General features: G+C 46.6%; 1 protein-coding gene across 1 annotated transcript in view; it reads left to right on the top strand.

Annotated features, from left to right (window-relative positions):
* The first annotated feature begins 1,544 nt into the window (after positions 1 to 1,544).
* The window catches only part of B4GALNT3 (beta-1,4-N-acetyl-galactosaminyltransferase 3), a 98,221-nt gene continuing 86,463 nt past the window's right edge, over positions 1,545 to 13,302 (top strand). The window contains exon 1 of the mRNA XM_016224801.2: positions 1,545 to 1,713. Coding sequence (XP_016080287.2) covers positions 1,545 to 1,713 — 169 coding nt within the window. The remainder of the gene's footprint in view (positions 1,714 to 13,302) is intronic.

The raw sequence follows: 13,302 nt of genomic DNA, 5'->3' as shown, positions 1-13,302 counted from the left end.
TTCCAGTCAGGGCATATACCTAGGTTGTGGGTTTGATACTTGGTCAGGTGTTGCTCATCACTGATGTTTCTCTCTCCCTCTCCCTTCCTCTCTCAGAAATCAATAAAAATATATTTAATAAAAAATAAAAAAATAAAAGTTACAATAGCCCAATAGAGACAATTGGACTATTTGAACATCCAACTAAGGTGGTAGCAGAGAGAAGGGAACGCATAGCACTCCATTCTCTGAGCTTGTCTTGGAACAGTATGTGCATGTAATTCGTTTGCTTTTAAAATATCTGGAACACTTTGGTACCTCCACTTTCTCCACAGTCTGCTGACCATTTTCCCCAGGAGTAACAGTGGGGAAAAAAACTGCATTATTACCTGCTGAGTGACTGAGGCACTTCACTCTGTTCCTCTGGACCTTAATTATCTCATTTAAATTAGATAATGTTTTACCTGCCTGAAGGCAGAGAACTGGAATACTACTGAATGTCTTCATCTTTTAGACTTGAGTTTCTATCTTTTTTGATTTTTAATTATTTTTCAGAGTTCTCCATCATCTATTCTTCCCCAACAGCTATTTCATCATAGTCTTGGAAAAGTTACTTGGGGTTCACTCTGGGGGCCATATAACTTCCCGGTGCCTCTTGGAGATGTGGTTGAGGCTGGGAAGGAAGTGTCTTCAAATCTGACCTGGAAGAGGAAACTGTGGCTGAATTAAGTGGCCACTGCCTCCCAGCTAATATCACGTCCACCCTTGTTAGGTAAAGTAGGGAGCAGGGTAGGTGTAGGCCAGGAAAGGCCCTGAAGCCAAAATCTCAGGCTTCACCCCAACCTGAGCCCCCACCAGAGCCCAGCATCTACCCAGCTTCACTCTTGCTTGGGGAGCAACACCATCCAGTGCCAGGGAGGTACTTCAGTTTCCCTCAGTCCTGCAGAGTCCAGATCGTCCCTCGCCCTCACCTGCACCCCACCAAACTCTAGTGGGCGGGGCGCCAGTTACTAGTCCCCGCCCCCCCCGCCCCCCCTGCTGTCCCAGGAAGGCCAGAGGGGCTCTTTCCCCTTCCCAGGGCGCCTCGGAGGCGGGGCCCACCTGTGCCCTGGGGGCGGGGCCTGAGGGGGGCGGGACAGGTGGGTGAGCCTCGGCCGCAGGGCTGGGAGAAAGCCGGGGCGGGAGGGGGAGAGCGGAGAGGCGGGCTGGCGCGCACCTGGGGAACCCGCGGGTGGGCGCCGTGTGCGAGCCAGCCAGCCCGCGAGCGGGGAGGGAGGGAGGTTAGGCGCTTGGACCCGCAGAGGCGTGGAGAGGAGAGCGGCGCGAGGAAGGCACTCGGGAGGAGGAGCCGCTCCCGGGGAGACCTGGGGCCGGCGCGCGGCGGCCGCGCAGCTGACCGACCCCTGGCGCGCGGAGCATGAGCCCGCGCCCTGCTGGAGCGCGGCCGGGGGAGGCGGCCTCGGCTCAGCCCTGAGACGCTGGGCTGGGGCTGGGACCCCCCGCGCCCGGGGCGCTGGGCCCGGCCGGAGGGCTGGGGCTGGCGGCTGCCGCCGGGGCGCAGCGGCATGGGGAGTCCCCGCGCCGCGCTGCTCCTGCTGCTCCTGCGCCCGGTCAAGCTGCTGCGGCGGCGCTTCCGGCTGCTGCTGGCGCTCGCCGTGGTGTCCGTGGGGCTCTGGACTCTCTATTTGGAACTGGTGGCGTCGGCCCAGGTCGGCGGGAACCCCCTGAACCGAAGTAAGTAGCACCGGGCAGGGGGCGGGAGAGGGCGCGGAGGTGGGGAGGGGTAGCACCGCCGGCTCCAGCGCTGGGGAGACCCGCCTCGCATCCTCAGACCCGATTTTGAACTCGTTTTTGTCTCCAGGTGCTCGGCGCCGTCCGCCGCCTACTCGGGGAGGAAGGGCCGAGCCCTGGCCTGGCCGCGGGGCTGCTTGGGGTCGGGGCATCCTCGGGGCTGCTTGCTCTTCCCTAGGAGGGCAACGGGGAGAGAGGGTCCCCCCCGCCCCGTGGAAATGCTGGCCGAGACGTGGGGTAGTTCCAGCGGCGCCAGGCTTGCGGCGCCCAGGAGGAGACACGCGCGGTCCACGCGCGGGCTGTAGATTTGTGTCTGGGATGCCCTCGCCGTCCTCCCGAGGCCGCGCGCTCTAGTCTGCGCGGCCCAAACTTTGCTCACCGCCTTTCTAGGGCTCGCTCCATTTCTTCTCCTGGTGCGTTTTCTGCGGTTCTTCAGTTTAACAATACCTCTTGGAGCCACCTCTCCTTCCCCTTCCCACACGCCATGCCCCAGCTCCTTCCTCTTCCTCCAAGTCTCCCACCTTCTCCTTGAGCCGTCCCCTCTCCTAGTCCTGGCCATCCCTTGCGCCTAGTTATTTGAAATGAAGCCCTCCTTGGGAACTCTGCCCAGTAATTGGGCTGGTTCAGGGAATTTACCCAATTCCCAGACCCTGCTCAAGGAAACAACGGACAGCACAATGGATCACTTAATGCCTTTTAACTTAGCCAAAGCTACTTTTCCTGGGCCTCAGTTTCCTCCTACGAAAATGGGGAGATAATGGTCTCTCTCTTTTTACTTCAATAGGCGTGGCATTCCGAGGTGATTTTCAGTTTTCTATTGGAGCAACTAACAAGTAAAACTCTGAAAGTATCAGGGACTGTAAAAGGTCCATGTAATAGCTGAAGGAGTGGAGAGACTCCCAGAACTACCAGGTTCCCTTCCCAAGCCCAAGGGGCAGAGAGGTTCATAGTTTCGGCACATCTACTCCCATTAGTGCACTTTCCGCTCTCAGGAACGGAAGGAATGCCTGATGAAATTACTGGTGAGAAGAGCCTCTGACATGTCCTGGCATCAGCTGCTTTGTAGAGAGTTGGGTGTGGTGCTTTGTCTTCTATAGCCAGAGAAGGAATGACTAGGGTCAGTAATTGGGCTGGTTCAGGGTTGAGGTTATGTGACCTCCCCTTCTTGATCATTTCCAGGGTCAGAGAGCTCAGCACATCATGAAGAAGGCAGTTCCACAGCTCTAAGTAGGAGAGTTCTTCCTTCTGATGACCCAAATCTGCCTTCCCATAGCTAGTTCTGCCCTCCCCTGAGCCTTGTTTTTCCCTCTGAAAGACGGTGAATCTACCCTTCTATACCCTTCATAGTGCCATGTGGATGAGCCCAGCTGGAGTGTGTGCAGGTGGGAGTCCCAGGGAAGGAACTTCCTTCTTTTCTACTTGGGATACCTCTTCTCAGTTTTATTCATGTGGTGGCCAGTGGGATCCTCCGCATTTGTTTTGTGACCCAGAAATCAGTGACCTCCCCTCACCCTCACCTTTACCTCAAATGTGCTTTTTCCTCAGAGACAAGAAGCATTTGCCATAATCAGAATCTCCCACTCTGTCTCCTGTGGGCTGTCTCATCCGTAGCCATCAATTCTTGGGTCTGTTTGGTTTCCCTTCTAGTTGAGTCTTAACTCTGACTGGATTTGCTTATTCTTGGTTTCCTTTTCCAAACTGACTCTTCAGAAAAATGTTCCCAGTTTCCTATTCCAGAATTGGCTTTCTGTTTCCTTAACTATCATTTTTAACGAGAGTCCAAGCCTGGACACTGATGGATCACTTCGAACCCTGAAACGCATCTGCTCTACAGGGTGGCCTTTCACCCTGGCCATCCCATTGTGTTCTACTTTTTCTTTTTGGAATGAGATTTAGACAGTGGCTGCGGTTTCTGGCTCCTTGTCTTCCACCCTTCTTTGTTTGTAAGAAGCCCAGACATCTTATATCCAAGTCCTCTTTTCCTTGTAGGTCTTACTCCCAGCTCAGAGCTGTTCCTCTGGAGGGAGAGCAGGGCAGGAGGAATTAGGAAGTAGAGAGGTAGGAAGGGAGTAGCTAGCATTCCCTCTTCTACATCTTGGCCAATCCACGGCCACCAGGGTAGTAAAAATGTCCCCTCCCAGGACTGTACCCGTGGCCTTGACCACAGCAGCTGGAGTCCCATCTTGGCTTTGCTCCCCAGCAAGCCACCCGGCCTCCTCCCTCTAGCAGTTCCTGCCAGCTCACTCCACCACCAGCTTTCCTGTCATCTGTAAGGCCACCCTTCATTAAAGAACCTTTCATTTGCCTGTCCCTGTGTGACTGGTACATCAGTCTGGTGCTGGAAGAAGTATATGGAGAGATGGCAGTCACAAACTCTAGGGTGGTAAAGTAATGACAGGAGAGCAGCCTTCCTGCTTCATCTTTATAGAAATAGCTCAGTAGTTTAAGATGTGGGTGAAGTGAAATTTGGGCTCCATATGTAAAAAAAGATACAACCACAATTGGAGTAACTTCAGAGAAAAGCAACCAAAATCATTAACGGATAGAAAATGGGTCCCTTGGACAAAGTAATTGGAACTGTTCACTCATTTAAACAAATATTTATTGAGCAAGGCATTGTGCTATGTCAGTTAGATATAATGATGATGAAGGTTATGGTTTCTGCACTCTTAACAGCTTTCTCCCTAGGAGAGGAGTTCGGGTGGTGCACATATAAAATAATTGTAATATGAAACAGTCATTAAGTTTTACAAGTGTGGAATTTAGATGTTGCTGTGACACTTCTGGTTATGGGACACAGCTTTTTCAACTAATTTCATGGAAATGGTGACATTTCAGGAGATCTTAAGGAGTTGGTAAGGTTTTAATGGATACAGAAAGAGAAGGCAATTCCAGTCAGAAAGAGCAGTGTAAACAAAGACCAAGAGGCAGGGGCAAGAGTAGTGTCGAGCCCCTGGTTTGGTGCAGCAGAGGGTATGAAGGAGATTATGGAATGGTGCTATATTATGAAAGACTTTGAATAACAACCTTAAAGAATGGCACTTATAGATAAGAGCAGTTGAAGGCTTTAGAATAGGGTAGCCAAATAGAATGGAACACGCCCGGGTAGTAGTAAAATAACTTAACAATACTTTGGTAGGGATGGTGGTGCCTGAACAGGGTACTGAAGGACCTTTGCTGTGGCTGGCATTAGCCTGTTAGCTGATGGGTCATAAAGCTCTCCTGGGGACAGGTCAAGGTGGTAGTGGGGCATTCAGAGGGCCTGAGGTAGTCACTGTATCCCAGCATGTTTCTAAGTATTTTAATAACTGGTACAGCTGTAACAGTGGTTACCGGCTGAAAAGCAGCTTTAGGAACAGACTATTTTTGGAAGTTAAAGCCTCTGCATTCTGGCAGGTTTTAACAAGTTATACCCATTTGTTCAGATTGAGTTAGCTAAGTTCTGCCTGAGGGGAGAGGTCTGGACTAAAATGGTTTCTAGGTTCTTTGCTCTATAATTGACCTGCTGGGACCAACTTGGTGCTGGAGCCAAGAGATCACATTTGGGCACAGAGCCAGGGCTGAATGACCCTGTGCACCAGCTTCTTTCTAGATCTCCCAAGGCTGGGTCTGGTGTGTCCCCATTTAAGTGCCAGGTTTACCTGCTAAACCCCAAAGTGTTCTTAAGCTCAATTAATTGGCTCAATTAATCTAATCAGCTTTCACTGCCTTAAATCTATAGCACATCTCTCTGGTTGGCTCTTGTGATTTCTAATTGACTTTGAGTGGACTGGGGAGCCACAGCCCCAGATGTCAGGCAGACACTTCAGCTCCTGGGGTCACCACAGCCACTCCGATTTGGAAAGGATACAAACCCTCCCTTAACAGAGGTAACGTGGGGCAGAACAGTAATCTGAGATGCAGGCAGGGAGAGAGGGAGAAACAAATGAGACAGATGTGTGGGCAGAGCAGGGATGGTGTGGCTTAGAGTTGAAACGCAGAGCACAGGCGAGTGGAGAAAGGAAGCACAACTGCTTCATGTGTTCCTTGCTGCCTAGGACTCTGTCTCTCGCTGCCCTGGCTGGGCTGGTCCTCTTTGCAATGCGTGGAACCTCTGGCTTCTGTTCCTGTGTCCTACTTAGCTGTCGTTTTGCTGCCATTCTGGTCACCCAGATGCTGCCTGTAACTTCAAATCAATATTCAAATCTGGTCACATACCAGGCACTCAAATAAACACCTTCTGGTTATGGATGGTAAGCTCAGAATTTCTGAGCACCTGACAGTTCAGTTTCCACTGGCAGATACTTTATCAGTAACCAATCTAAGAATAGAACCTAGCAATTGTTCGTGGTACCATAATACCTATAAACAATAGCCTTTATACACAAATGCAAGGATAAGAATTAAGCCATCAATGCTTTTTTATTATAAATGTGTTTTCTTTGGACCTACCACTGTACCAGGGATGCAGTATGTGACAACGGGAGACCTTACTTAGACATGGTGTCTTCTTTCCCTGGTCTCTTCAGTGTCGGTTTCCATGTGGCCAGCAGAATTGTGGCCACACAGCCACTCTCTCTATCCTGCCCACCACCCAGGGCCCCCCAGTCTGAGTAGAGGCCCCATTCACCTGCTGGGTGGCGCTGGGCTGCTTACTGCTCCCCGTGGTGGGAGTTGTTCAGGCGCCCTGTGTGGTTATAATTGCTTTGCAGCACAAGGTCTTCTGAAGCAACCACTTCTGTGCTGGTTTTAGGAGCGGCTGGTAGTCGCACTGCAGTAATTTTCCAGGCCACGGAGCCTGGTCTTGCCCCCCAGTGCTAAGCTTTATGGAGCAGAGCAGCGCAGCCGCCATAGCAGAGTTTGCTTTGGAATGGGGCCTAGAGGCTGTTCTTGGAGTTGGCGGCTCACTGTCCAGTTCTCTACCAAGTTCCACCAGTCTCAAAATCTACCCTTTTATTTTCCACTCGCACTTTTCCTTATATCCAAGGGTATAAATGAAGTCAACCATACATTTTGTGCTTTCAGACAATCCTCCTTTGACCCCGTGATCCATAATTAATAGATTTATATGTTATGTGATTTATAAAAACACGACGGGAAGAGGTGAGAATAATTTGGATGGTGTATATAAAGGGCGTTGGCCTAAATATATGTTCTGAGCAAAGCATGGCAGATAGATCTTTAAATTTTTATAGACTCTTAGGTTCTAACAAGTGCTGCCTTCAATGTTAGAAGTATCCATAAAGCAAGCAAGAATGAATGTTATTTTTACCTTGTGATTTTTAGTATGTAATTAATTTTTTACGCTGAAGGGTTTTTTTTGTTTCTTAACTAAAGCAACCTTTAGTAAAGGATGCAAATTGTCCTTGGGGTCCCTGGTTGCATGTGTGGTTTTTTGTTTTTTAACTTTTCACTGAAGTATTTTTTGTGTACAGAAAAGTGCACATGTAAGTGTACAGCTTGATAAATTTGCACAAACTGAACATACCTGTGTAAAGAGAACCCTGGTGAAAAAACAGAACATTACCAGCTCCCCTTGGGCTTCCTTTCAGTCACCATAGCCTAGATATACTAACTCAGGAGTATTCAAGGACGACCAAGGACCTACATGCTGTGAGATACAGCCCTGTGAAATTCTCCATTAGAGCTGCTGCAAAGATGGGATTGAGGAAGATTGCTTATCCTGTGTATGAGAGTCCTCCCAAAAATATTAGAAATAGCTTCTCTTGAGCAATCAATTCGTTTACATTTTTATTGGCCATGTAAGTTGTAAAACCACTCAGGCTTCTCACTTTTTTTTGTTTTTGTTTTGTTTTTTTGTTAATCCTCACCTGAGGATATTTTTCCCATTGATTTTTAGAGAGAGTGAAAGGGAGGAAGGGGGAGGAGAGACAGTGGGGGGGAAACATTGATATGAGAGAGACACATCGATTGGTTGCCTCCTGCACACACCTCGACCAGGGTCGGGGATAGAACTTGCAACCCAGGTATGTGCCCTTGACTGGGAATTGAACTGGCATCCCTTTGGTGCTCAAGCCAACGTGCTGACCACTGAGCCACAATGGCCAGGGTGAGGCTTCTCCCTTTGTGTTGATCATTAGAAAGCTTCAAATTCAATTTATGGTCCATCTGGGGAAAAGTGTAAAAGATTTTATGATCTGCATTTTGGTATCAATTTTATGTCTATACCTTTATTTTTAATTTTTTTCCTCCACAACTACTTCTAGTTTATGTCATTTTATATTATACAGTCCTTGAGCACCACTTTTAATTTTTTTTGGACCAAACCAAGGCATACAATAGATCAATAAAATTGCTATGGTACATAAAAATATGAAGGAGAAATTAACACTCACCTATAATCCCACTACTCTGATCAGAGGTTGTTGGGGGGGGAAAAAAGTATAATAAGTGGTGATAACCAGATGCTGGATTCTGGAATATCTTAAACAAGAATTCTCCATTAAAAAACAAAAAAGCTCAAAATTATTTTTGTGTTTGTGTGCGCGTGTCTTTAGTTTATTTAGGTATTGAAAAATTGAATGACATTCAAAAATAAATCCCCACCTTCTTATGTATGAAAAGAATATCAAAAGCTTGGAATTTACTGGCAGATGTTGGGGCCTGAGCCACCTTTATTTTAAACAATGACATAAATGCAAGGAAAATTCAATAAACCTTGGGTGACTCCTGACATTACTGATGAAACAACCCAGGCAACTGGCCAGGAAAGCCAGGAAGCTCAAGTTTGTCATGTGGGCTGCTACCCCTCCAGACTCCTTGGGGACACTGAATGTGAAGATCTGTGGCCACTGCCCAGCCTGTGGCTTATAGATGTACAAAATCACAAACATCAGAGATCCAGCCCCTTTACTAACAGATGAGAAAAAAGCCCAAGAAAGAGACATTACCTGCCTCCTCTACCCATTTCTTTTAAACTGTTCTGTGATGTGGAGCAGAGGCTGTGCTTGCATCCCACTCCACTGCAGGTAGAACTGTGTTTTATTGAATCAGGACCTGGGAGGAGGGCCCAAAGATGGGAAAAAGAGAAAGAAAGATTGGTGGGAATGGAGAAATGACATACCAGGCAGACCAAGGATTTTATATATAAATGCCCAAGAAACTGAGTGATGTGTATTTTTCAAATTTTATTTCCTTTGCAAATCTTGAATGACTGCAGAGATGATTCATTTTAAACGAAGTAAAATGTTTATGGAGCATTTACTCTTTTATGGGGGACTAAGTGGGATAAAAAGCATTGATGATTCCTGGAAAAAATTAAGAAATTTGAAGACGGCAGAGTTCAAATCCAAGGTCTATTACTCACCAGTTGCAGAACCTTGTATAGTGTACTTCCTTCTTTTCAAGCCTCAGGTGCTTCATCTGAGTAACGGGACTATAATGCCCTCTCTATAGAGTCTTTCTTATAACTAAATAAGATTTAGTGAGCCTACCACATATTAAGTGGCCATTTGGATTTAACATAAGAGTAGCACATATTAGGAGCTTGGTGAATGCTGGTAGGAGTTAGAGAATGGCTGGGCAGGCAGGAGTGGATAGATATATTTTTCAGCTAGCCCTTTTGCCAATGCTTCTTCAGTTTCTCAGTTCAAGACACAGCTGTGCCCAGTTCCTCAGCAGTCTCCAGGCCATCCATGGCCAGCACCTGCCACCTAATACACATTCTTTAACCACTCTTTCTCCTTAATGTTCAGCACTGCCTCCATCCTTCCTTTCTGACCCAGGCAAATATTTGCATTGGGGGTGGTGGTGAGGGGTATGTTAGAAGGCAAGGATTTTGCTGAGAATGAGAGATGTTGGGGGATGTTCCAGGTTACAGAAGCTCAGCAGTTGGGAAAAGCTAGCCTGTCCCTCTGCTGCATGCCTCTGGGCACTCTGAAGATTCCTGGGACTGGAAGGCAGGAACATTGGGCAGGTATCTCAGTTTCAGTCCTACCTTTGCAACTGACTTATGGAGGATCCTTGGGCAAGCCCTTTTTCTTTGGAGGGCTTCAGTTTTCTAATCATTGAAATGGGATGCCTCTCTCAGGGGTAGGCCTGGAACCTCTCCAGTGTCACTATGGGGCCAAGGGGACATTCTGACCCTGATCTTTCAAGACTCAGTTGCCTAAACTAAGAGGTGGCAGCAATCCCAGTGCTTCTGGCTACTTGGTCTCCAAGGTCATCTCTCACAACATGGTCTCCATACAAGCAGTTGCCTCAAAGATTAAAGGGCTCTCTGCTGAGATCTTCTTACAAATCCTCTGATCCACTCCTTTCCACCCTGCCTGCCAACCGAGGGTTCAAATGGATGCATGCAGGCATGTGCACATACACACCCTCCCTCAACCAGCTGATTTCCTTACTCTGCTCACCACCACTTCTGAGTCAAAGATTGCCTAGGGGAAGGAGGACATTGAGGATTTCCTCATGAACCAGGGACAAAATCTTTTTTATTTTTTAAAAAATATGTCCTTATTGATTTCAGAGAGAGGAAGGGAGAGGGAGAGAGAGAGATAGAAACATCAATGATGAGAATCATTGATCAGCTGCCTCCTGCATGCTCCTCACTGGGGATCGAGCCCACAACCCAAGCATGTGCCCTGACTGGAAATCGAACTGCAATCTCCTGCATCATAGGTCGATGCTCAACCAGTAAGCCTCGCTGGCCAGGCCAAAATCTTAATATATACTCTCAGTTCTTGGTTTTCTTTTATTATTTCAGCTGAGTTGAGGGCCTCAGGAAAGGGACAGGAGGATGGGGAGCACATTACAGGTAAACCTCCAGCAGCAGAGGCAGGGGAAACTGCACAGGCATAAAGAAATGGGAAGAAATTAGAGAAAGAAATTGAGGGAGAGACATCTACCCCATTTTTTCATTTGATTCAGTGACTATTTTTCTTTTTTTTTAAACTTCTTTATTTTTTTCCATTTATTTTTTAAATAGAGTGGAAGGAAGAATGGGTGGGGGGTGGAGATAGACATCAATGTGAGAGACACATCGATTGGTTGCCTCCTGCATGAGCCCTGACTGAGACCTGGGATCGAACCTGCAACCCAAGTACGTGCCCTTGACCAGGAATCGAGCCGGTGACTCTTTGGTGCGCGGACTGATGTTCTAAATGCTAAAGCACACTGACCAGGGCAATGACTGTTTTTCAAATATAAGTTTTATTTTACTCTATTTCAAATTAGGTTCTTTTTGAAATATTGTATTATTTTTTTGTTTTTAATCATTTAAAACAATTTATTTAATCTATTACCTAAAGTTGTTAGTTGCCCCAGACTAAGAGGCTGCCAAAGTGTTAGCATCTGCTTGCTGTTCTGACATTTACAACTTCATTTATTTGGCCCTGAAGATTTCCCTTACATTATGAAGAGGTTAATTATGTAAATAAAGAGAAATTTGTCATATTTGTCCATCATTTCTTAGTATTTTGCTGCATTTCCCCAAAGGAAGTCCTTTTGCTTGAATTTTTAAGGCCTCCTCCAGCTCCTATAGTCTGTGATTATTTGTGTGTGTGTGTGTGTGTGTGTGTGTAATTAAAGGTGAATATTTCCATTGGAGGAATATAGCATAACTTAAGTAAAAGTTTAGGGAACAAAACCCTAAACTCACAGGGTATGAAGTAGATGAGGTTGATTGGAGTGTTGAGTGCCAAATTGCTGCGTGCGAACTTGATGGAGAGCAACACCAACTTTTTAAAGCAGGTATTCGATATGATAGAAGGCAGTATTTTCTTATATCGATCCACTGATTCATATTTTAATTTTCAGACATTTATTGAACACCTTTTATGTCCTAGGAATTGTGATTGTAGGTAGAAGTTTGCAGGATGGCTTGGAGATAGAGAGGCCACTCAGATGGTTATTGCGGTGACTTAAAGTGTGGTTGATGAGGGCCTAGTTGAGGAGTGTGACAGAAGAAAGCTGAAAGCTGTTAAAGACAGAAGTGACAGAATTTGGCTGTAGAGTTTATGTAGAAGGCTAAAGAATACTTAAATTGTGGGTTTTACACATGGTTCCCTGGCTACACTCTGCCATGATAATTTTAATTAAGGGCTATTTTGCACACCCAGCATCTCAAAAATGTCCTCAGGAGAAAAAATGTGCTTTAATTTCTTCTTATACTTTTCTCTCTGGGACTTGGATACAAAGGGACTAGGAGACAGCCACTCATTCTTTCAATACAAACTTATCAGGCACTTGGATGTGCCAGGCAATGTTGTAGGAATTAGGAACATAGAAGGGAACCAGAAATTTAAAGGCTTTAATTTCATGGAGCTTACATTTCATGAGGAAGACACAATAAACACATAAAAATAGATAAGAATTTCAGATGGTGATGAGTTTTTGGAAGGAAATGAAATATGGTTTCTGGACGGAGAGGTAAGAGAAGAGGCTAGCTTGGAGAGTGAGGGTTCTCTCTGAGATAGGACTTCCCTAAAATAGGTAATTTAGGGATAACGGACACAATTAAGGATTAAACACTAACTGAGTGTCAGGATTACAAATACCCCAGGAATTCAGAGAATGGGAACTGGGTAGAAGAGGAAAAAAATGTAGAACCGGGTCATTGCTCATATCAGGATGAGCATCTCTTTCCTGCCACCTCCCGTTGTCCTGAAAACAATGTCCTCCTTTACCTTTCCGGCAGGAATGGAGTCAGCCTCAACTCTACAGGGAGTACCAGAGAAGGGTACTGGCCAGAGGCTCTGCCTAGGCCTGGGGAGAAGTAAGGCTGGTTGTTTTCCTCATTACAAAATTAGATCTCAAAACCAGGATTCTGGGAGAGGGTGGCCTATTGACAGCCCTATTGGAATTAACTCTGCTCTCCCTTCCCTCACAGCATCTTTTTTTGGTGCTTCCATTAGTGCACTTATCAAAGACAGCCTTACATCAGAGTTATTTATGTCTGTGTTTGTCTTCCCCCATGAGATTGTGAATTTCTACAGTGCTGGACCTCGGAATTCTTTCCCCTTTTGTCATCCTGGGGCAGGGAGTTTTTAACCTTTGTGGCTTACATGCACTTACAGAGTCTGATGAAGAAACTGTGGACTCTCTCCCCAGAAATTTGCCTGCCCCCTCATATATTTTGCATGCTGTTTTGGGGAGGTTCACAGGCCCCTGACACCTATTCATGGATCCCTCATAAGAACTCTGCCTAAGTGCTTTGCTCAATATCTAGTACATGGTAGGTTCTCAGAGTTTGATGGACTTGGGGACATCCTTCCAAATAAATCCCTTTACTCTAGTTGCAGGGTGCAGATGTTAGGTGGGAGAAAGAGAGCCAGGAAGCAGTCCCTCTGCTAGGAGATGCCGAAGAGTGTGTATAAACTCTGGAAGTAACCATCCAGAGAGCAATAGTTTCACCCTCACTTCTTGTCCATGGAGAACCTGAATTGGGGTCTACCTACCTTGGGCTGGTCTTTTCTCAGATTCTTGACTGCTGCTCTCCAGTGTCATGATACTCCTGCTTGCCTTTCAAAACTCTGCCCATCATCGCATCTCTTCCCTGAAGCTTTCTTCAGTTATTTCAGTTCCAGCTGACTT

The sequence above is a fragment of the Miniopterus natalensis genome, chromosome 2, assembly GCF_054644295.1.
Source record: "Miniopterus natalensis isolate mMinNat1 chromosome 2, mMinNat1.hap1, whole genome shotgun sequence".
NCBI classification, from domain to species: Eukaryota; Metazoa; Chordata; class Mammalia; order Chiroptera; family Miniopteridae; genus Miniopterus; species Miniopterus natalensis.
The sequence above is the reverse complement of the archived record's forward strand: the minus strand, read 5'-3'. Positions and strand labels throughout refer to the sequence as shown.